Source organism: Coregonus lavaretus, assembly GCF_964263955.1.
Source record: "Coregonus lavaretus genome assembly, chromosome: 1".
NCBI classification, from domain to species: Eukaryota; Metazoa; Chordata; class Actinopteri; order Salmoniformes; family Salmonidae; genus Coregonus; species Coregonus lavaretus.
Window position 1 is genome coordinate 33522727 of NC_139988.1, and position 23954 is coordinate 33546680.

Sequence of the window (23954 nt, forward strand, 5' to 3'; positions counted from 1 at the left end):
AGTAGCCTACTTTTGGGTGTCAGAGAAAATGTATGGGAGTAAAGAAGTACATCTTTTCTTTAGATATGTATTGGAGTAAAAGTAAAAGTAGGCCTAGTAAAAAATATAAATAGTAAAGTCAAGTACAGATACCCCCCAAAACTACTTAAGTAGTACTTCAAAGTATGTTTACTTAGTTACTTTACACCACTGATTGGACATCAGCCTCTGATAGGGACTATACCTTCCTTAGGACCCAGCGGATAACCATCAGGCAACGTGAACTTGATAAAGGAAAGAGGCAAAACTGGGTTCGTTGACGTCAGCTACGTGTGACTATTTTAATTTAAACAGGACAAGATGGCGGAGGTGAGGCTGAACGGGCTGAGGGAACGGAATCATTTCGGACAAAACCACAAAAGACACGTCTTTGACGAAGGTAAGGTTTTATATAAGAAGAAAATATGGATATGTGCTTGAGACTGACAGTGACAAACTGCAATTTACCTCGTTTGGCGTTGTTTCTCCTGAGTGTCCTAACCTCCAGTAGCCAAGCTATGTTTTTACTTTTACAGGGACCCAGCCAGTGAAAGGTGTATTGTATTGTGTAGCTTAGCTGGCTAGCTATACTAGCTAATTCGTCCCGGCTTGTGCAGACCAGCGGTCACTCACCTGGCCTGGTCGGTCATTTCAGACCGCGCGTGTTGCCCGTTGTTCCGGGGTTCAGCCCCAGACAGTGGGATACTTTTTTGCATTTCATACGAGAGTTGTAATTGATATTTATCTACGTTTGTAGGGACATGTGTTGGCTAAATAATGTAATGTTATCGAACCAGCTGTCACTAACAGTTCCCTTGCAGCAAGCCTTCTAGTCTAGTTCTCGAAAACCCTTCTCTCCATAGGGTTTTCAGCGATTAGTTTCGCTCACTGCTGGCTTCGTGTGAACTACAACACTAGGTTTCTGACGCTGGGTTTCAACGTTTATTAACGTCAATCATCACTTGCAAAGCGGTTTTCAAAATATACTGCCATTATCTTTCAAATCAGCAAGAAGGATAAAAATATACAATTATTGTAGCAGATTTGCACAGATCCATACCCTGTGTGCCTCCCAGTTGATGAACTACACTTCTTCCCCAGTTATGCTTACACAAGCCCTGACATTCCGACCTGAACAACACTGACTATGTGATTATTATTTTTTACCTCGTTTTTTTTCTTGAAAGCACAATGACCATCCAAGTCCAGTAAAATAAAAAAGCAAATTATTTCAATTTATACTCATCAACTGATCTATTTTGTTATCAAAGCTCGAGTTTTGATATATAATATGATCTGAGAAGAACAATATTGTCAGGCCAGGCAGATAGCCAATATGCTGTGATAATGTATTAGGCCTGCCTACTGCACAGAACTGAACAATTTTTATAAGGTTAATGTTGACATGTTTAAAAATATATATAATTTGAACGGTAGATCTTGGCTTGCTTTTTGACTGCGAAAGTCATCTTTACTCAAAAAAGGTTGGTGACCACTTGTTCAAAGGCTTGATTTTGTCATACTCGAGGCACTGTTTGTTCAGATAGGAGAGAAAGGCCAGTGCCTCCTGCGCGCCGCAACATTGCCCACCTTGCAAACTGAGGTAACATTTTGAAACTATTTAACCATAAACATAATTGTTTAAAACCTGGATGTTTTTATTTTGAGGCATGTCTTACCGTGTTCAGAACTTAGGCATGTTAAGGGTATTCTTTTAACACTTACTCATATACTATTGACACCAGTATTTCTCATGTTTTCAACCTTCTTTCGTTGTCCAGCAGCCAAAGACACAATCCTAGTCATATGAACAACCCATGCTAGTTGTTGCATCTTTAGATCTTCCCTCTTTCAAAATTTCGAAAGGTTTTATTAAATTTATTTTCATCTCATGAAACTGCTCGCATTTGCGGTGCACATTGGAGGACAGTGTTTTCCCACTAATTGCATTTTGGAACATTCACGCTTATAGCCAGCTGCCTGCCGTGTGCGCATAGCTGCGCTTGGAATATAAAGAAGTAGCCTAATAGTTTATCAACATTTTAAGATAAATGTTCTGATCTGTTGCATCAGCCTCATTGCTTTTAAAAGTTTTTTTGATATACAGTGGTTGTATTAATTTCGGCTCTATCGTCCCGCAATTGTCCCAGAGTCTGTTTGGAATATTTATTTCTCGCATGGAACGACAAGCTGACTAATTGAATAGGTCAACTTTTGTACTATAGGGATAGTAGATTGACAAAGGCTAGTGCTTTTGCTGTTCATTACTCATCTTGTTGGCTGACAAAGTAAATGTGGACAGTTCTTCTAACGTCTTCAATATGCACCTCAGAATTTGATAAGGATGCACACCGTTGCATCCATTTTACATTTACATTTTTAGTCATTTAGCAGACGCTCTTATCCAGAGCGACTTACAGGAGCAATTAGGGTTAAGTGCCTTGCTTAAGGGCACATCGACAGATTTTTCACCTAGTTGGCTCGGGGATTAGAACCAGCGACCTTTCAGTTACTGGCACAACGCTCTTACCCACTAAGCTACCTGCCGCCCCGACGTGTCGGTCTTTACTAGTAGCCTACTTCGGAGTTGTGATGCCTGTGTGAAGGACCCGATCACGTGACGGGCATTGGCTAATAAGAATTGAGATCTGAGAGCGCAAGATGCTGCATTTAGACAAGGGACGCAAAAACGTCATACCAGTCGCCATAACGGGACAAGAAAGCAAGAAAGACTGTGACGGCAAAAGCAAGCCAGCACGACAATTTGCGCTGCTATGGTGATTTCAGTAAACAGAGTAAGCTTAATATATGGAAAAGGTAAGTATTTGCTCCTCTGGTTTTGCATGCCCATTCTGTATCCTTGTCAGATTCCTTGATTTGAAGCAAGGAGCAAACACCAGATGTATTTTCTCTCCCTCTCAGGTGCAACAGCTGTCATCAACTCTATTGTAACATGATAGATACAGTGCCCTCCACTATTATTGGCACCCCTGTTTAAGATGTGGTCGAGGACTTCCAAAAATTCTCCTTTTTTTTTTTAAACAACATAGAACCCAAATGCAAAAAAAGAGAAAAATCCAACCTTTAATTTAAGTACATTACTTTGGTGGTTAAAAAAAAATCACACATTTAGAAAAAAAATAACTTGAAATCATGTGTCCCACAATTATTGGCACCCCTAACAATTCCGCTGAAAATTTTAATGGATTTTTTTTTAAATATATTTTTCTGTAGTTGCTAAAGTTGCTCAAGGTATCTAGGAACTTTTAATTAGTAATTCATGACTTCCTGTTTCCCTGGGGTATAAATATGACGTGACACAGAGGCCTAATTCTCTTACCCATTTGTCAACATGGCAAAGACAAGAGAACACACCATTCAAGTAAGGCAGATTTGTGTCGACCTTCATAAGTCAGGCAATGGCTACAAGAAAATAGCCACTCGCCTTAACTTGCCCGTATCTACAGTCAGAGGAATCATTAAGAAGTTTAAAACAACTGGAACAGTGACAAACAAGGCTGGAAGAGGTCCCAAGTTTATCTTGCCACAACGCACAGTGAGGAGGATGGTAAGAGAAGTAAAAAAAAGTCCTAAGCTCACTGTCACAGAATTGCATCAAAGAGTGGCATCTTGGGGTCACAAAGTCTCCAAAACAACCATCAGACGCTCTCTACATGCCAACAAGCTGTTTGGGAGGCATGCAAGGAAAAAGCCTTTTCTCACTAACACTCACAAACGTAAACGTCTGGAGTTTGCTAAGCGGCACTGGGACTTCAACTGGGATCGTGTGCTTTGGTCAGATGAGACTAAGATTGAGCTTTTTGGCAACAAACACTCTAAGTGGGTCTGGCGTAAAACAAAAGATGAGTATGCCGAAAAGCACCTCATGCCCACCGTGAAGTATGGTGGAGGATCTGTGATGCTGTGGGCCTGTTTCTCTTCCAAAGGCCCTGGGAACCTTGTTAGGGTGCATGGCATTATGAACGCTTTGAACTACCAGGACATTTTAAATAAAAACCTGATGGCCTCTGCCAGAAAGCTGAAGATGGGTCGTCATTGGGTCTTTCAGCAGGATAATGATCCAAAACATGTGGCAAAATCTACACAAAAATGGTTCAGCAGTCACAAACTCAAGGTCCTCCCATGGCCATCTCAGTCCCCAGACCTCAACTCAATCGAAAACCTGTGGGGTGAGCTAAAGAGGAGAGTGCATAAGAGAGGACCCAGGACACTGGATGATCTAGAAAGATTGTGCAAAGAAGAATGGTCAAAGATCCCTCTCTCTGTGTTCTCCAATCTTGTGAAATGTTATAGGAGGAGATTAAGTGCTGTCTTGTTGGCAAAAGGGGGTTGTACAAAGTATTAACATCAGGGGTGCCAATAATTGTGGGACACATGATTTCAAGTTTTTTTTGTTCTCTCATAAAGTAATGTACTTAAATAAAAGGTTGGATTTTTCTATTTTTTTGCATTTGGGTTCTATGTTGTTTAAAAAAAAAGGAGAATTTTTGAAGTCCTCGACCACATCTTAAACAGGGGTGCCAATATTTGTGGAGGGCACTGTATGTGTAGCCTTAGCTACATTTTCTCAGCTGTTCTAGTCTATTGGTTAGCTAACATCTTTCTCACTGAACAACAGTCACAATCTGGCACAATTATTTGTGTACCAATGTTTTTGGAATGTTGATGTGTACAGAAATCAGTCAGCAGGAAAATTGAAGATTCTGAAGATAACCCAGGTGTTGTTTTGGATGTTTCAGTAATGGGTGTCTTTTAAATCTGTTAGCCTTGTGACTTGATGCTTGTATGAGTGCAAAATACAGCTGGTTTTGTTTGTGTGGCAATAGTTAACACTCACTGGGTCTGCACTTGGTGTGCAGGGGCCTCATTTATAAACTGTGAGTACGTACAAAATATACCCCAAAATGTGCGTGCGCCAGTTTTCACGAAAAAGTTGGCATTTATAACAATTGAACTTGACGTGAGAATGTGCTCACCTCCCCGCAAACTTTAGACCATGCGTATGCACATCTGCTAGTGGTTGAAATATTGTATTGCAAGCTGGCAAGTAAGTATTTTGTGCAAATGGAGGATATGAAAAAGATTATTCATAAAAAAACTGAAAACAGATTAACAAGAATGCAGTTGAACATTTGCCCTGCTTGACTCCAGTCCAGAGAAAGTGTAGTCTTGGAGTTGGCACCAGTCCGCATGTGTCGCGAAAAAGGAGAGTGTGACTGGGGTTTTGCTTTGAATGAAATGTCCCTTTCCTCTGAAGAAAATTCCCATGTATAGACATGGCTAAGTGTATTGTTGTGGCTTCTCAATGCTTCAGATGTAGTAAATGAGTCAGGGGATAGGGAGAGCATAAATGGAGAGCTGTTTCAGATACTGAGCTGAGATGTAGACCTCCACTGCCTCCATACATGGCCTGCCAATAGACCCTGATCAGGGCTGATACAATGCAATAGGAGAGAACTGTGGGAAGATAAAGGTAATGATAAGCCTGCCAATTTTTTGATCTGTCACTGTTTGCTCAAAGGTAGAGGGATTGGACTGTGTATTAGCCTAACCTCTAGCTTCCCTCAGCAGCACTCACATTAAATGGTTTCTTCCCATCAGCGCTATAGGTATGTGGAACCCCCCCACTAGTCCCTTGTAGCAGAACTGTAGCTCAGCAGCCCAGTCCCTGCAGACTAGTGTCTTTTGTCTCTCTCCTATGGCTCCTATAACAGCACTGGCACTTCATTTTGCTGACTACTGCTACTTATTCCACTGCCTTGATAGACACTTGTGTAGAGGGGCCTAGCCCTTGATCATGACTCAGTTCCATTACATTACACAAGTCATTGGATGAAGGCTTCTTCTGTAGGGTGGAGTTTTGTTAAGAGCTGCGACACTCGGTCTGAACATTAACACGCATCGCTTGGTGTACGGTTTTGGAAGCATAATGACCTTATCTTTCATATCGGCGAGAAATAATAAAAAAGGTTAAATTGATACACACCTTTATAGGGTTAGAGTTCCCACACGGCCATATTCCCATGTTACAGCGCTTGTTTAGGGAAAACGGAAGGAAATCAGTGGACTACCTGTGCTAATTAGCGATCTGCTTTTCCGAACACCAGTGTGTAAACGGAAGACAGACACCACAAATGTGTGGACACTGAAATACTGTCGGCTGCAACTGTGCTAAAACTATGTACAGTGTGTATTTTGCATTTGTGAAATTATTGATGTGATATGTAAGTAGAGGGATTTATGTTTCTAGAACCTTACTGCAATTGAGAATCCATTCAGGTTTTAGCTGGTGTATTTGGCTGTTTTGTCTTCAATAGCCAATTCGCCCTTTAAACAGAATGTGTAAGGTCCTTGGACTAAGGAGTAACGTTAGGCTCCTTTAGTCCAATATTGGGCTAAGAGGGGCGTATGTTTGGGTTATCCATTTATGCTGGACTGACACGGGATGTTAAGTACCGTTGTTTATATGTGAATAAAGTTGGGAGCAGTCTGGCCACAAGTTAGATGGCCTTCTTACCTGATTCTCCCAGCGAGTCTTCTATTTCTCGTCCTGACCTGCTACTCTGCACGTGTTGCAGGTGATTATTAATCAGACTGGTGTAGATTGCATGTCTGCCCATGTGGGGAAATTCTGAGGTGTCAGGAGCTGGGGCTTTCGTCCCAACTCGTTTGTATATAAATTCAGCTTTTGTTTTTAGCTTCAGTGACACTAACTCTGACATGGATGTCTGTCTAGCTGTAGAATACATTTGTAAAACCACTGTTAGTCTATCTGGCTTATTGTTTGTTGTGATTTTAGTGTTTACTTTGACTTGTCTTCTTTTTTTTGTACAGTGTTGTTTATCTAGCGGTCTCAAACCCACAGTGAATGCAGTCTGTTGGTAGACCAGACAGTCACTAGACCAGAATCAGCAGGATGCCTCTTCAGTGTAAGCTCTGCTCCAGAGAATGCTCCGCAGAATACTGTCCTGTTCTCTCATACCTTCTGTTCGACAACCCCTCTCCTGGCATCAGCCACAGAGCCCAGTCAGCCCACTGCTGTTTGTCATCGGCAGAGAACAGACCAGCACCAAGCTCTCAAACCTGCCTTACAACAAATCCTCACTCTGAGCTTTGGTTGGGGTTGTTATTAGGTATGATGTTTGTTGTTCGATGTGTTCAAATCACACACGTCTTGTAAGACTGTCAGCTCTGAGGAAAATGTCAATGGGCAGATTGACGTTTTCCTTGGAGTCTCGCTTGGTGTTGCTGGTATGTTGTGAACCATACTTTCCAAGGGTCTCCTTGAAACAACACAACCTGTTTTTATTTGTTTTTTTTTTGTCTAATTGCGATGGCAGTTGTAAGATGATTGTTTGCATGAGCACTAGCAGTCCCAAATACTTGTCATACCAGTTTCCAGGGTGTTGGATAAGTCGTTTGTCTACTATGATAGGAGTGACATCGCTGTAGAGAAATTCCCACACATTTCTAGAAAGGGAACACCTTCCATTAGACACCCTTTCAGGGAAATATTAAAAGGCAAAACTGAAAGCTTTTTGAAATGCTTTCCTTTTGTGACGTTGAGCTCCCTGAGGTAATAGCCTGGATACATATAACATATACTGTATAGTGTAGATGCTAAAGACATTGGCCCAAATATGACCCATATGAAGGCTTAGTGCATTAATCTCACAATACCCCTGGCTTTTGTCCCCCTTTCGCCAATACGTTTCCTAATACCCAAGTGTGTGTAATGCAGGCCTGTGGCAATGTACTGGCAGCATGCAACAAATACCATGGCCAGGAATTGTCATGGAATGTTCAATAATATGGACAATGTCTGAGGGTGATTGAAGTTCAGATGCTTGAATCCTCTAAGATGATGAGACTAATGACAAACCTTTTTGAAGAGGACACCGACTACACTTGTCTCTGAAACCTTTCCTTGTGATGTGTAAAGTTTAAACTGCTCTCCCTGCTCTTAACAGCATGAAACCTGTTTGTTCTGTCAGGTGTGGGAGGTGTGGAGGATGTTCCTCTGTCCCTGCCAGATTGGAGGCCTCCTCCCAGGATAGGGCCTCGGGCAGAGGCAGATAGCGAGACAGACGAGTGGGAACAGGCCCCAGAGCGGAGTCACGATAAGGAGCAGCCAATAGAGGAGCCTGTGGTGGGGTTAGAGGAGAAGGCTCGGCCCATCCAGATTGTCCTGGCCCACGAGGACGACCACAAATTTGAGCTGGACACGGAGGCCCTGGAGAAGCTCCTACTGCATGAGGATGTCAGAGATCTCAATGTGGTGGTGGTGTCTGTCGCTGGGGCCTTCCGGAAGGGCAAGTCCTTCCTGCTGGACTTCATGCTCCGATACATGCTCAACCAGGTGAGACCAGGTTCACACTTATACCTGCAGTACATACAATTCACTGTATTATATAGAATACTGATATTTACATTTTAGTCATTTAGCAGACGCTCTTATCCAGAGCGACTTACAGTTAGTGAGTGCATACATTTTTATACTGGCCCCCCGTGGGGATCGAATCCACAACCCTGGCGTTGCAAACGCCATGCTCTACCAACTGAGCTACACGGGGCCCCAGAGCTATTTCTCTGACCACGTGACCTGACCAGGAAAAAACTCTGGCCCTACTTCTAGATTAGGCTATATAAACTCAGGGCCCTAAATGTAATCGTTCATTGAGCAGATCAGGTTGAATGAAGATTTTGCTGTGCTAAAAAGGAAGAACCAACTTTATCTGGGAGCTGTGGTTAAAAGCACATGCTGGCAGCCTCAACAATCTATTATCAAGTCATTAACATAACCCTGAGGGTAGTGTGAATTAAAAGGCGTTATGTAACGCTGCTAACCTTTTCAGGGTCAATCTCTCTGTTGTCGGTACAATACCAACATTTGTAAAGAAGTTTGGCGATCCTGAATAAACCCTTTATTAGAGTCCTGTATTCCCAGATGAATGAGCCACTTACGCAAGTGATTGGCTGACGCACATAATGTCCATCTAGGGGTTTATAAAACTGCTGTAAACGGGAAGTCTGCTAATGGCTCTACATGGATATTATTTGTTATTTTTTCCTTTGGGATTAATTTAGTAGTGTGAAATTCCTTCAGGCTCTTTACTTCCCCCAAAATACATTTTCCATTCCTAGACTGTGCTAGATTAATTATCGCTATCTTCAGGTCATTTCACATACACTATATATAAATTAGTGGATTCGGCTATTTCAGCCACGTGTTGCTGACAGGTGTATAAAATCGAGCACACAGCCATGCAGTCTCCATAGACATTGACAAACATTGGCAGTAGAATGGCCTTACTGAAGGTGGCACCGTCATAGGATGCCACCTTTCCAACAAGTCAGTTTGTCAAATTTCTGCCCTGCTGGAGCTGCCCCGGTCAACTGTAAGTGCTGTTATTGTGAAGTGGAAACGTCTAGGTGCAAAGTGGTAGACCACACAAGCTCATAGAAAGGGACCACCGAGTGCTGAAGTGCGTAGCGCGTAAAAATCGTCTGTCCTCGGTTGTAACACTCACTACAGAGTTCCAAACTGCCTCTGGAAGACACGTCAGCACAATAACTGTTCGTCATGAGCTTCATGAAATGGGTTTCCATGGCTGAGCAGCTGCACACAAGCCTAAAATCACCATGCGCAATGCCAAGCATCGGCTGGAGTGGCGTAAAGCTTGCCGCCATTGGACTCTGGAGCAGTGGCAACGCGTTCTCTGGAGTGATGAATCACAATTCACCATCTGGCAGTCCGACGGACTAATCTGGGTTTGGCGGATGCCAGGACAACACTACCTTCCCGACTGCATAGTGTCAACTGTAAAGTTTGGTGGAGGAGGAATAATGGTCTGGGGCTGTTTTTTCATGGTTCGGCCTAGGCCGCTTAGTTCCAGTGAAGGGATATCTTAACGCTACAGAATACAATGACATTCTAGTTTATTCCGTGCTTCCAACTTTGTGGCAACCATTTGGGGAAGGGCCTTTCCTGTTTCAGCATGACAATGCACCTGTGCACAAAGCGAGGTCCATACAGAAATGGTTTGTCGATTGGTGTGGAAGAACTTGACTGGCCTGCACAGAACCCTGACCTCAACCCCATCGAACACCTTTTGGATGAATTGGAACGCCGACTACGAGCCAGGCCTAATCGCCCAACATCAGTGCCCGACCTCACTAATGCTCTTGTGGCTGAATGGAAGCAAGTCCCCGTAGCAATGTTCCGACATCTATTGGGAAGCCTTCCCAGAAAAGTGGAGGCTGTTATAGCAGCAAAGGGAGGACCAACTCCATATTAATGCTCATGATTTTGGAACGAGATGTTCGACAAGCAGGTGTCCACATACTTTTGGTCATGTGTGTATGTATGTCAAATGTGTATGTCAGGAAACTTGGGTAAGGGATATCTTTATACTCTGACAATAATAAAAATTGTAAAAAATTCCAGCCACCCAAATCATAGACTGTTCTCTCTGCTACCGCACGGCAAGCGGTAACGGAGCGCAAAGTCTAGGTCCAAAAGGCTCCTTAACAGCTTGTACCCCCAAACCATATGACTGCTGAACAATTAATCAAATGGCCACCCAGACTATTTGCATTAACCCCCCCCCCCCCCCCCCCCTGTTTTTACACTGCTGCTACTCGCTGTTTATTATCTGTGCATAGTCACTTTACCCCTACCTACATGTACAAATTACCTCGACTAACCTGTACCCCCGCACATTGACTCGGTACCCCCTGTATATAGCCTCATTTATTATTTTATTTGTATTTTGTATTTTTACTTTATTTAGTAATGAACTCTATTTTCTTAACTGCATTCTTGGTTAAGGCCTTGTAAGTAAGCATTTCACGGTAAGGTCTACACCTGTTGTATTCGGCACATGTGACAAATAACGTTTGATTTGATAAAGCTGCCTCACTCAATGTCACAGTGTAGACTGCAAGAGTCCCTGCCTTCCTTGGTCTGTTCATCTCAAGGTCTGAGACACAGAATGATCTGAGGACAGAGAAAAACGGGTCACAGTGGGGGCAGAGGAGCAGTGATTGCTTATTGTTGCTTTGAGACAACGATGCACTCAATCTCATCCAGGGTCAGGTTTTCAGGATTGCTCTGTGTCGCACTAGTTCCAGTCCAGAATAAACCGAAAGCACTGCAGAGATTGAGTATCCCCCATGTTATTCTCCAGCAGGTTATAATCTTTAGATGAATAATTTCATTTCCTCCTGGTGTCTGCACTGCACATCTGTGCTCTCTTTTTATGGCCTAGAATTTGAACACTCCATTCCAGTCACGTTTCCTGCTGGAGAGAGAAAGTCTGCTCTTTCGTGTGTGGCAATTTGACTGACTGACTGCCCTCCCCTGACTGGACTGGTTGATGTCCACAGAGGGAGGAGACCGAGAGAAAATAGAACTAAAACTTGTTATGTAAAGTGTGCTCTTGGATTCAAAAACACCGGATTCAAAAATTAGAATCTTTCAATTTAAATTATTATATACAATTCTTGCTACCAATAGAATGTTATTTATATGGGGGATACAATCTTCCCAGCTCTGCAGATTTTGCTGTGAAGATACAGAATCATTAGATCATTTGTTTTGGTTCTGTCCATTTGTAGCTTGTTTTTGGACACAGGTTCAGGAATGGCTAAAGGATTGCAATATTTACCTGGAACTAACCTTGCAGATAGCATTACTGGGTGATCTGAAAAGTCATAGTCAATCAATCAATAATATAATACTTTTAGCAAAAATGTTTATTTTTAATTCACAATCTGTAGAAGTAATGAGAATAGAAAGGTTCAGAACTTTTGTAAAACATCACAGTACGGTTGAAATATATATGGCAAATAGAAATCCTATATGGATGGTGTTAAGAGATAGATGGGAGGTATTGAATAGAGTTGAAGGATGGGACTAATAACAACAAATAATAACAAAGATAGCTAATAATGTAAGCATACTGTGTCCATAATAAGTATATAGGTTGTATGTTGGGAGCTTTTGGGAAAGAGCACAGTTAGAAAGATATGGCATATAGAAGCAAACCGGATGGACATCATGAAAATAATCGGAGAGGTTGAGAGTAGAAGAAGTTCATATATAATAGAGTTATTGTAAAATTAACTCTGTCCATAAGGTGTAGATTGTATCTTCTATCAATGAAATTGTCTGCATCACTTCCAATCCCCCATGTGTTTTTATTTTTATATATATACTCCCCTTTATTACTTTTCAACCCCACCATCCTTTCCCTACTTGGAGTAAATTAGTGAACAACAATGCCCAGGCCTCTACTTCCGGTCTATACTTACTATGTGCAATATTAAGCTGATCCCAAAAAAAAAGTGTGCTCTTGTACGCACTGTAATATCCTTGTTTAATTGCACTGTAGGATCTATTTTTAACCCTTGAGTCAATTTCTGCGGCCCCGTGGAAATAAAGTTAGCATAATACAAAAATCCCTGTAGAAATGTGTCTTTAAGCTAGAGATGTTTTTTTTGCAAAGGCGCCCACAAGCCACACAACTTGTCTGAAGGTAGCCCGGTACCAGCAAAAAAAAGAATAATATGGAAGCATATATGTAAGTAGAAATATATAAATGTGTCCAAAAATAATGGTTTCCTGATCTTTCTTATATTTATAACTAACCCAAGATGGTTCATCTGTGTTTAGTGGGAGCAAATTAAGCATAGTGGACTGAACAAGCAAGGAGGTGGGCCAAGCACGAGCTAGCGAGATCCTATTGGCGCGTTGTAGCATGTATGTGCATATTTCCGTTAGGGAACGCCGCCTCTGAAGTGTGCACAAATTCAATATGACCTTGCACTCCTAAACAACGTAATATTTTTTTACAACTTTGGCTAAGCGTCAAGTCTATAAAACTTAGTGCACTGTATTCGTAACAGATTGTAGTTTTGGGAACAAATGTATTGAAATCTGATGTTTTAATGGATGAGAATATTAGAAGAATGTCGGCCAAGTTCCATCCTCTCCCACTACCTGTGACTGGACTTCCTCTCACTACCAAACAGATGCTTCAACTTTATAGCCTGTGACATGTCTGGGTTACCCTTTCTGTCTGTGGTATATCTCTCAGATATAGGACAGACACTTCAAAACAAACTTCCTTTAGATTATAATTTTTTTGACCATCTGTTTTTCCATGCATGAATCTGTTATTCAATGTGTTTTTATGGGCAAATGGCAGTGAGGCCAAATTCAATAATTGTATGTATTTTTTTTTTATACCTAACGGGGTCCTAAAATTCTAAATCAAATGTCTAAATGATCCTTGGTATGACCATCTTAAAACAATTCCATATGTTAGCTTAGTTGGGGAAACACTGGGCAGCATACTCTTGTCGTACCAAGGGACTACAGTTTTGTATAATGAGTTACTTTGTCAGTCAAATCACATTGATGTAGGCCTACTATTCCTGCAACAACCTTGCATTTACTTGCATTTTCTAGAGGGATTTGTCGGCACTTGTATTGTAAGGAATAGTAGAGTAACACGCACACTTCTAATGGCCTTGTTTTCACAATAACAGCAGCTGTTATCCTGTTGAAGGTGTTCTTCAGACTTAAGTTTTTATAATATTTTTTAACTGCCTAGACGAGGGGTGTCATTCATTCCATGGAAGGCCTAGTGTCTTTTTTCTCTTTTAAATGAAGACCTAGACAACCAGGTGAGGGGAGTTCTTTACTAATTAGTGACCTTAATTCATCAATCAAGTACAAGGGTTGAGCGAAAACACGCAGACACTCAGCCCTCCGTGGAATGAGTTTGACACGTGGCCTAGACTGAACTGAGTCTGACATGTTGCATTTGGCACAGGCTGTTCTGTAAAATTACCCTAATATCTCAGGCGGACCAGTAGTATGAATATGATACCACAGTGACCTCCAGTGGTAGTAAGTTGCAAATGCATGTAATAAATAAATTCCTCCCTTTTTACTGTAGGGCTTTTTCCACATTACCTACATGACATACACACACTTGCCTACATGATTCAGTAACTTATTTCTTTGAGGTTTTCTATACCTACCACTCTCTCTGTTTTCTTATTGTCCCCCTCTCCTCTCACAGCAGCAGGAACAGTCAGACTCGTGGGTGGGGGGTGATGATGAGCCACTGACAGGGTTCAGCTGGAGAGGAGGCTGTGAAAGGGAGACCACAGGGATCCAGGTCTGGAGTCAGGTGTTTGTGGTCAACAAGCCAGATGGGAGCAAGGTGAACCTTACTGACACACACAACCATTGAAATTGAGAGGAACACAGTCCTTATATGTTTGATCTTTTGTCAATCCCTGCCACTCATATTGGCTGTACTTTCTTTAAGTGGATTTCCATCATGTCTTGATCAACTAAAGGTGACTTGCAGTATCCTAACCCTCGACAGGTTGCTGTTCTGTTAGTGGACACACAGGGAGCCTTCGACAGCCAGTCCACCATAAAGGACTGTGCAACAGTTTTTGCCCTGAGCACCATGACCAGCTCTGTACAGGTGAGTCTATGGGATGGACCTGACTGTGACTGAGTTATTAGTATTCTACTGATCATGTACCCAGAAGACTGCATACATTGTGCCAGTTGAGTTCATAGTTCATTGCTGATGGAACTGGTATGTTAACTGGCTTACGTACAAAGGATATTTCATGGTATGTTTGTGTTTTCAGGTGTATAACCTGTCTCAGAATATTCAGGAGGATGATCTTCAGCATCTCCAGGTATATACATAATTCCACCCCATCTTAATGAATACGTTACACATTTGTTAGTGTTTGAAAACGATGTTAGGGCTATGATGACTAACATCCATTGTCTTTACTCCATATGTTTAGCTCTTCACCGAATACGGCCGGCTTGCTTTGGAGGAAATCTATCTAAAACCCTTTCAGGTATGTTACTGTCCTGAAAATGGATATGGTTTCTTCAATATATTCAACAGTTTTGACAAGCACATTTGTCCCCTCTGAGCACTGATTTTCTCAGTAACCCTGTTTGTGTTCCAGTCACTCATGTTCCTGATCAGAGACTGGAGCTATCCATACGAACACAACTATGGACTGGAGGGAGGGAACTGCTTTCTAGAGAAGAGACTGCAGGTAAGTCTGGAGGAGAGAATGAGGCCCGTGAAGGATCATTTAAAAATGGGCTGCTCCATATTTAAACATAGTATCTAGTCCAGTGTGGCTTTTTAGGAGAGGAATTTCCACTACAGTTTTGAACGAAATGAGTTTGAATTCAGTATCTTGGCCGAATTGTAATTAGTAATTTTGTTAAGTTTAGCTTTGAATGGAAGGAGACATGCAGTATCACTTTTAGTGGAGGATCTAGCAGTGTATATGTTATACCACTGTATGCTATGTGTTGGGTAGCATGTAACAGCTGAGCCGTCTTATTGGGTAGCATGTAACAGCTGAGCCGCCTTATTGGGTAGCATGTAACAGCTGAGCCGCCTTATTGGGTAGCATGTAACAGCTGAGCCGCCTTATTGGGTAGCATGTAACAGCTGAGCCGCCTTATTGGGTAGCATGTAACAGCTGAGCCGCCTTATTGGGTAGCATGTAACAGCTGAGCCGCCTTATTGGGTAGCATGTAACAGCTGAGCCGTCTTATTGGGTAGCATGTAACAGCTGAGCCGTCTTATTGGGTAGCATGTAACAGCTGAGCCGTCTTATTGGGTAGAATGTAACAGCTGAGCCGTCTTATTGGGTAGAATGTAACAGCTGAGCCGTCTTATTGGGTAGAATGTAACAGTTGAGCCGTCTTATTGGGTAGAATGTAACAACTGAGCCGCGTGTATGGAAGTGTTGACTTGTTTTAAGTTGTTGGGTAGCATGTTCCAATTGGTCCAGTGGCCGCTTGTGGGATAGCATTGGACAGAAGACCAGTGTCTTTCTTGGATATTATGTAACAGCTGTGTTGTTTTCTGCAGGTGAAACAGAACCAGCACGAGGAGCTGCAGACAGTGAGGAAACATATCCACTCCTGCTTCTCCAACATCGGTTGCTTCCTACTGCCCCACCCTGGCCTCAAGGTGGCCACCAATCCCATGTTTGACGGAAGATTAAAAGGTGAGGCCTCCCACTACAGAGAATTATCACTTCCACCCCCTCACCCCCCTCCATATGCCATTAACCCCACCCACCCAACATTATCTCATCCTCAGTGACTCCCTGACCCTTTTCTGAAAGACTGAAGTGGAGAGGAAGCTTAGTTAACCCCTGGAGGAGACATTATTGGGCTTTACTATGCTTCTGGCTGTGTTCTTTGTGTAGACATTGATGGTGACTTCAAAGAGGCGCTGGGCAATCTGGTGCCCTTACTGCTGGCTCCTGAGAACCTGGTGGAGAAGGAGATTGGAGGGGCGAAAGTCACCTGCAGAGATCTAGTGGAGTATTTTAAGGCGAGTAAGCGCTCTGCCTCTCCCATGGCGACACGAAATACTGGAAATGCCTGAAAGTGTTCTAAAAATGTATTCTCTTTACAACGGAAATAATCAATACAAAATGAATTTCTCCACATTTACTTCCCAGGCCTATATAAAGATATATCAAGGGGAGGAGCTTCCTCATCCCAAGTCCATGTTACAGGTCTGTATTGGTTTGCTTAACATTGACGTTAATAGTTTTGAGCAAGCCCGTGGAGTCTCTTATTCCGCTCACACCCTCTTTGCGTTTGACTGTGCTCATATTTTCTTCCATGTTACCTAGGCAACGGCTGAAGCCAACAACCTTACAGCAGTTGCTGGCGCGAAAGACACTTACAGCAAAAGCATGGAAATGGTAGGTTTGTTCACCCCTAGCTTGTTATACGAACAATGTATAGTCATAGACTGTTCTCTCTGCTACCGCAAGGCACCAGAGCGCCAAGTCTAGGTCCAAAAGGCTTCTTACATTTACATTTTAGTCATTTAGCAGACGCTCTTATCCAGAGCAACTTACAGTTAGTGAGTGCATACATTTTCATACTGGCCCCCCGTGGGAATCGAACCCACAACCCTGGCGTTGCAAACGCCATGCTCTACCAACTGAGCTACACAGGACTACATAACAGCTTCTACCCCCAAGCCATAAGACCCCTGAACAGCTAATCAAATGGCTACCCCTCTTTTACGCTGCTGCAACTCTCTGTTTATGATCTATGCATAGTCACTTTAACTGTACCTACATGTACATATTACCTCGACTAACCTGTTCCCCCGCACCTTGACTCTGTACCGGTACCCCCTGTATATAGCCTCGCTACAGTTATTTTACTGCTGCTCTTTAATTATTTTTTATTTGAATTTTGTAGATAAGTAAAACATTTAACACTTATATTTCTTAACTGCATTGTTGGTTAAGGGCTTGTAAGTAAGCATTTCATTGTAAGGTCTACAGCTGTCGTATTCTGCACGTGACAAATAAAATTTGATTTTATCCACACATTCCATGCAGATTGATATTGTACACTGAATAGTGTCATAATACAATCAAAATCATGTAACCCATGACGTCATCCATAGAGGTAATCTTTTTGCAATTAGTCTTTGTTAAAGTCAGTGTAATATTGTGTTTGGTTTCTGAACTGTGGTGTTTCGCTGCTAGGTGTGTGGAGGGGACAAGCCCTACATCGCCCCTCCAGACCTGGAACGTTGCCACGAGGAGTTCAAGGAGTGCTCAGTGCGTCAGTTCCGCTCCGTGAAGAAGATGGGCGGAGAGGACTTCTGCAAGAAATACCAGGAGCAGCTGGAGGGCGAGCTGGATGAGGCCTACTCCAACTTCCACAAGCACAACGAGGGCAAGAACATCTTCTACGCCGCACGCACGCCCGCAACGCTGTTCGTCGTCATGTTCGCCACCTACATCGTCTCAGGGCTGACCGGCTTCATCGGAATGAACACTATTGCCATGCTGGCCAACCTGGTCATGGGTGTGGCCCTCATGACGCTCTGCATGTGGGCCTACGTCAAATACTCAGGGGAGTTCAGAGATGTGGGCACCATCATAGACCTGTTGGCAGAGACACTCTGGGAACAGGTGGGTGCCGATGTCTGTGTCGATGAAGGTGTTTTCATGTTAAGGATAGAAGTATTGATAAGTCAATTAGAGTACTGTAAGTATGATTATTTAGGACAAGTGACTTTCTAGGTGATTCAAAGCCCTGTGAAGCTGAGAATTCCTCCTTGATGTCTCCCGTCTGTGACGTTGATTCCCTTCCCTCAGATTCCAGACTTCTAGTGGCCCTCTAGTTCCCCATCAGCCCTGAACTCGATCTAGCTAACAAAATGGCTACACGGACTGAGTTGACCCTTGTATTTCTATTTTTGCCCTGTCTCTATTAACACACTAAGAACTCTACACACATTGACACTCCAACACACACTCCATTTGCTCACACACGCATGTACACACATTTATACTGACACTATACACACAATCATATACGCTGCTGCTACTCTGTTTATCATATATCCTGATGCCTAGTCACCTTACCCCTATACATACAGTGCATTCAGAAAGTATTCAGACCCCTTGACATTTTCCACATTTTGTTACGTTAGGGCCTTATTCTAAAATTGATTAAATTGTTGTTTTTCCCCTTAATCTACACACAATACCCCATAATGTCAAAGCAAATACAGGTTTTTTTAATAAACAACCCCAGAAATATCATATTTACATAAGTATTCAGACCCTTTACTCAGTACTTTGTTGAAGCACCTTTGGCAGCGATTACAGCCTCAAGTTTCTCCTATTCTTCTCTGCAGATCCTCTCAAGCTTTGTCAGGTTTGATGGGGAGTGTCGCTGCACAGCTATTTTCAGGTGTCTCCAGAGATGTTTGATCGGGCTCTGGCTGGGACACTCAAGGACATTCAGAGACTTGTCCCGAAGCTACTCCTGCGTTGTCTTGGCTGAGGGTTGTTGTCCTGTTGGAAGGTGAACCTTCGCCCCCAGTCTGAGGTCCTGAGCGCTCTGAAGCAGGTTTTCATCAAGCATCTCTCTGTACTTTGCTCCGTTCATCTATCCCTCGATCCTGACTAGTCTCCCAGTCCCTGCCGCTGAAAAACATCCCCATGCTGCCACCACCATGCTTCACCGTAGGGATGGTGCCAGGTTTCCTCCAGACTTGAAGCTTGGCATTCAGGCCAAAGAGTTCAATCTTTGTTTCATCAGACCAGATAATCTTTTTTCTCATGGTCTGAGAGACCTTTAGGCAAACTCCAAGCGGGCTGTCATGTGCAATTTACTGAGGAGTGGCTCTCTGGCCACTCTACCATAAAGGCCTGATTGGTGGAGTGCTGCAGAGATGGTTGTCCTTCTGGAAGGTTCTCCCATCTCCACAGAGGAACTCTGGAGCTCTGTCAGTGACCATCGGGTTCTTGGTCACCCCTCTGACCAAGGCCCTTCTCCCTCAATTGCTCAGTTTGACGGGCGGCCAGCTCAAAGTCTTGATGGTTCCAAACTTCTTCCATTTTAGAATGGAGGCCACTGTGTTCTTGGACCTTCAATGTTGCAGATTGGACATGATTTGGAAAGGCACACAGCTGACAGTGCATGTCAGAGCAAAAACCAAGCCATGAGGTTGAAGGAATTGTCCGTAAAGCTCAGAGACAGGATTGTTTCAAGGCACAGATCTGGAGAAGGGTACCAAACATTTTTTGCAGCATTGAAGGTCCCCAAGAACAGTGGCCTCCATCATTCTTAAGTGGAAGAAGTTTGGAACCACCAAGGCTCTTCCTAGAGCTGGCCGCCCAGCCAAACTGCGCAATCGGGGGAGAAGGGCCTTGGTCAGGGAGGTGACCAAGAACCCAATGGTCACTCTGACAGAGCTCTAGAGTTCCTCTGTGGAGATGGGAGAACCTTCCAGAAGGACAACCATCTCTGCAGCACTCCACCAATCAGGCCTTTATGTTAGTAGCCAGACGGAAGCCACTCCTCAGTAAAAGGCACATGACAGCCCACTTGGAGTTTGCCAAAAGGCACCTAAAGGAGACTCCGACCACGAGAAACCAAGATTGAACTCTTTGGCCTGAATGCCAAGCGTCACATCTGGAGGAAACCAGGCACCGCTCATCACCTGGCCAATACCATCCCTACGGTGAAGCATGGTGGTGGCAGCATCATGCTGTGGGTGTGTTTTTCAGCGGCAGGTACTGGGAGACTAGTCAGGATCGAGGGATAGATGTACAGTACAGAGAGTACCTTGATGAAAACCTGCTCCAGAGCGCTCAGGACCTCACACTGGGGTGAAGGTTCACCTTACAATGGAACAACGTCCCTAAGCACACAGCCAAGACCACGCAGGAGTGACTTCGGGACAAGTCTCTGAATGTCCTTGAGTGGCCCAGCCACAGAGATCTAATATCTCTGGAGAGACCTAAAAATAGCTGTGCAGCGTCGCTCCCCATCCAATCTGACAGCGTTTGAGAGGATGTGCAGAGAAGAATGGGAGAAACTCCCCAAATACAGGTGTGCCTAGTTTGTAGCGTCATACCCAAGAAGACTTGAGGCTGTAATCGCTGCCAAAGGTGCTTCAACAAAGTACTGAGTAAAGGGTCTGAATACCTATGTAAATGTGATTTCATTTTCTTATATATATATGTATCTACATTTGCAAAAATGTCAACCTGTTTTTGATTTGTCATTATCGGGTATTGTGTGTAGATTGAGAGGGGGGGGGGGGGAACTATTTAATCCATTTTAGAATAAGGCTGTAACATTACAACGTGGAAAAAGTGAAGGGGTCTGAATATTTTCCGAATGCACTGTATAGCTTGTTTTTGTTCTACCCTATGTACTATTGATTACTTAATTGTTGGGTTTAGAGCTGGCAAGGAAGGCATTTCAGTATACTTCTGCATGTGAAATTAACCCCCTCCATCAAAATTTGATTTGATCCAATTAACTGTCTTTCCTTTACCATCCAATCAGCCTTCAGCCTGCCCTTCCCTTGTCCAATCAGCTGGTGATCTGTTTTCTTCTTTAATCTGATCTTGCTCTCCCTCTCCTCTCTGCCTCACAGAAGACTCCCAGAAAGGTGAGAGGTGGAGGTTTCCCTTCCTGCCTTTGTTCCTGGTGCAGTTCAGTGTACTGTGTTTGTCATCTTTGGTTGTCTCTCTGCTGACATTGCTCTTCTCTGCTAATTCCTCACCTCCCCTGTCTCCAGGTGCTTTCCAAACTCTTCGAGTCAGCCAGGAGTCGAATCACATGGAGCTTTTTCCTACCAGCAGCAATACAGAGAAAGCGACTCTCCTCAAACAACAATGACAAGACTGACTAACTAGCCTTTCTGGCTAGCTGCTTGGCTCTTTATTTCCAAATGCATCTGCATTCTGCTCTTGTCATTCCTTGTGGCCTATGGGGCTGGTCTTAATTACAGGGATGTTGTCTGCCTGGTTCACTCTACATGTAGAGCGCAGGTTGGCACTCTACCTACTCTTGATTGTAAACACAGCAGGCCCACTGAAATGTCTTAAATCATCTTGACACGTTTCATAGATCTTTTTTGGAATCCATTTTTTCAGTTGCCATGATCTGAGTTTAGTTTTGACATTTTAATTATTTTTGTTTTAAAACATCAATGTTTTCGGTCTGCATGTTGGAAGCCTTTCTTTCGCTCTATTTTTCCTTATTGTCATGTTGTTTTCTATTGATTTTGATTTAGTCATGTCCCCCTGTGCTCTCTCCTCTCCAGGTGTTGAAGCCTCTGAGTGAGCAATATATGGAGGATAACGTTAGACAGACTGTGGTCAACTCCATCAGAGCCAGTCTGACAGAACAGGCCACACAGCACACCAAGTCACACTGACCCCCCCCCACCCCCCTCCTGCTATCCGCTCACCCATTCAGTGTGATAAGTCCTAGAGCTCTGCAAACCAAAGTATACCCACCCACCCACCCTCCTTGTCTGCTGTACTGTCCTGTGTTACTACTGGCTCCTCTTATCGGATCGCTCCTGTTGGAAGGTGGACAATCAGCGAGTTAACAAGTGGAGTTGCCAGTCTTCTCCCGCCTTTACCAAATTGGACCCATTTATCGAATGTGCCATCTTGTAGAGGCTACCCCCACCCAGGATTTTAAATAATGAAGGATTGTCAGTTTTGCTGGCCTGGTTTTAGTGTCTAATACTGCCATTAATTAAACGGATTGTACATGCTTGGGTTTGAAGGGAAATTCAGGGAAATGCAGCTCTTACGCTGTGCCTTTGGATGCAAGCTGAACTGTCTGCCTGGTCATACATACTGTAGCCAAGCCAGTCTGTTACTCCCCCTCTTCTGATTATTGTTTGGTTTTTAACAGAGGTGGCTTTAGAAAGTATTTGAGCCTCATTGTTTTTAAGGTACTGAACTTGCTTTAGCATCTACCTACCAGTATTACCCACTGCATGGTATTAGATCTACATAGCATAGCGCTAAAATAGGCCCTAGAGCTCAAGCTACTGGTTAGCGGGGAAATATTCAGACCATTTAATTTGTCTTTCTTGAAAACCCAGAAGTACAGTGGGAGTGATCAAAGGTATTGCAAATCTAGCATGTTTTTCTCTTGTCAATACAGCACTAATGATATCAGTTATGCCAACACTTTAGTACCAATTCCATCCACAACTGTCTCGCCTAGGAACGCGCCAGTCTGTACAGTCATTTATATTTTTCAAATAGGGCATGATGTATATGACAAATATTGAAAGAACTTTGTATACATTTTTATAGTGTTGTGGTTTTTTGATTGGCCTAAAGTGTGGTTTAAGGAATGTTTTGTGATTGGTCTTACATGTAAAATTGCATGTTTACGTACTAGTATAGTAGATAAAAAATAAAACTCTAGGCTAGAGCACTTCGATTCCACCTCGGACAAAGCTTTCTGGAATTTGAGTGGGTCGAGATTGTCTTTTTGCATTTTAAATCATTTCCTGTAATTTATTTTTCAATGAGTACATTGACCTTATTGATTAAAATGGATAATTGACAGTTCATGACTCTGTTGTTTATTGGAACGAAGGCAAAATCATCACAGCTTCCTTTCACAGCATTCCAGTTGACAATACAGTAAGTAGAAAGCTACTGTGGAAGTATAACGCCAAAGTGAGGTTTGCTATCGTAGAGCTTCATTTTGACCACCCCCACCCAGTTTACACTGGTTTCATTGAGATGACATAAGCCACAGTTACGGTTTGTCTTTTGGTTGGAGATGGACCCCACAATTCAATCCTCTGCTAAATCCACTGTACCTTTTAGTGCCTGGTTCTCAAACTACCTGTATGCAGTCAGTAGCCAGAGAGCATTGTCACAAGAAAAGGCCTGTGACAGAGCAGATGTTAGGTTAGTCAGTGATGCTGCTGCACAGGGAAAGGTCTGCTCTTGGACAACTATTCTGCCATTTTAACAAATACAATTGAACGCACTTGGCTCTACAATGTTATTGTCTACAAATTCAGACTGGACAATTAAAGCTTTAAAGAAGTCATTAAACACTTGGAAGTAATGTTATGGCATGGACTGTAATATTCATGTATTCACAAATGCTACAGCAATGAATGCTGGATGTGATTTGATATCGTTTAAACTTCAATACCTACTGGGGCCAAGAGAGGGAGACCAAGTCGTAGAAATATATTTTTTTTACGGGACTGCTTCATGTAGAGTACAGTAACTCTGGTTGACTTTCACTCCATTCAGGATAAGACAGACCACATTGTGCGCTTGAAATGGGTCTGTTGGGATGCATACGCCTGTTAACCTCAAGGCTCTGACCCTTTTTTTCAATTTTCGCCAAAAATTACATACCCAAATCTAACTGCCTGTAGCTCAGGACCAGAGGCAAGGATATGCATATTCTTGATACCATTTGAAAGGAAACACTGAAGTTTGTGGAAATGTGAAATTAATGTAGGAGAATAACAGATCTGGTAAAAGATAATACA

At 43.0% G+C, this 23954-nt stretch overlaps 1 protein-coding gene across 3 annotated transcripts; it reads left to right on the top strand.

Annotated features, from left to right (window-relative positions):
- Positions 1-294: 294 nt before the first annotated feature.
- On the top strand, positions 295-23001 carry LOC311129500 (atlastin-2-like). Of its 3 annotated transcripts, XM_084161797.1 has the most exons (14): positions 295-418; positions 8034-8398; positions 14133-14276; positions 14445-14549; positions 14722-14772; positions 14887-14943; positions 15058-15150; positions 15984-16122; positions 16327-16454; positions 16585-16641; positions 16762-16833; positions 17638-18069; positions 21057-21071; positions 21201-21712. In XM_084161797.1, the coding sequence occupies exons 1-14, from the start codon at positions 340-342 to the stop codon at positions 21312-21314; spliced, it is 1851 nt and encodes a 616-aa protein (XP_084017923.1). In that variant the 5' UTR covers positions 295-339; the 3' UTR covers positions 21315-21712. The 3 variants fall into 3 exon arrangements, with proteins under 3 accessions (XP_084017923.1, XP_084017921.1, XP_084017922.1); XM_084161795.1 differs by lacking the exons at positions 21057-21071; positions 21201-21712 and adding an exon at positions 21729-23001; XM_084161796.1 differs by lacking the exons at positions 21057-21071; positions 21201-21712 and adding an exon at positions 21729-23001 and having other exon boundaries at positions 330-418; positions 14136-14276.
- The last annotated feature ends 953 nt before the right edge of the window (positions 23002-23954 follow it).

Coding starts and splice junctions, on each gene's coding strand:
- LOC311129500 (XM_084161797.1), top strand. CDS start 340: ATGGCGGAGGTGAGGCTGAACGGGCTGAGGGAACGGAATCATTTCGGA. Junction 14,773..14,886: donor ATGATCTTCAGCATCTCCAG/GTATATACATAA, acceptor CCATATGTTTAG/CTCTTCACCGAATACGGCCG. Junction 16,455..16,584: donor ATCTAGTGGAGTATTTTAAG/GCGAGTAAGCGC, acceptor TTTACTTCCCAG/GCCTATATAAAGATATATCA.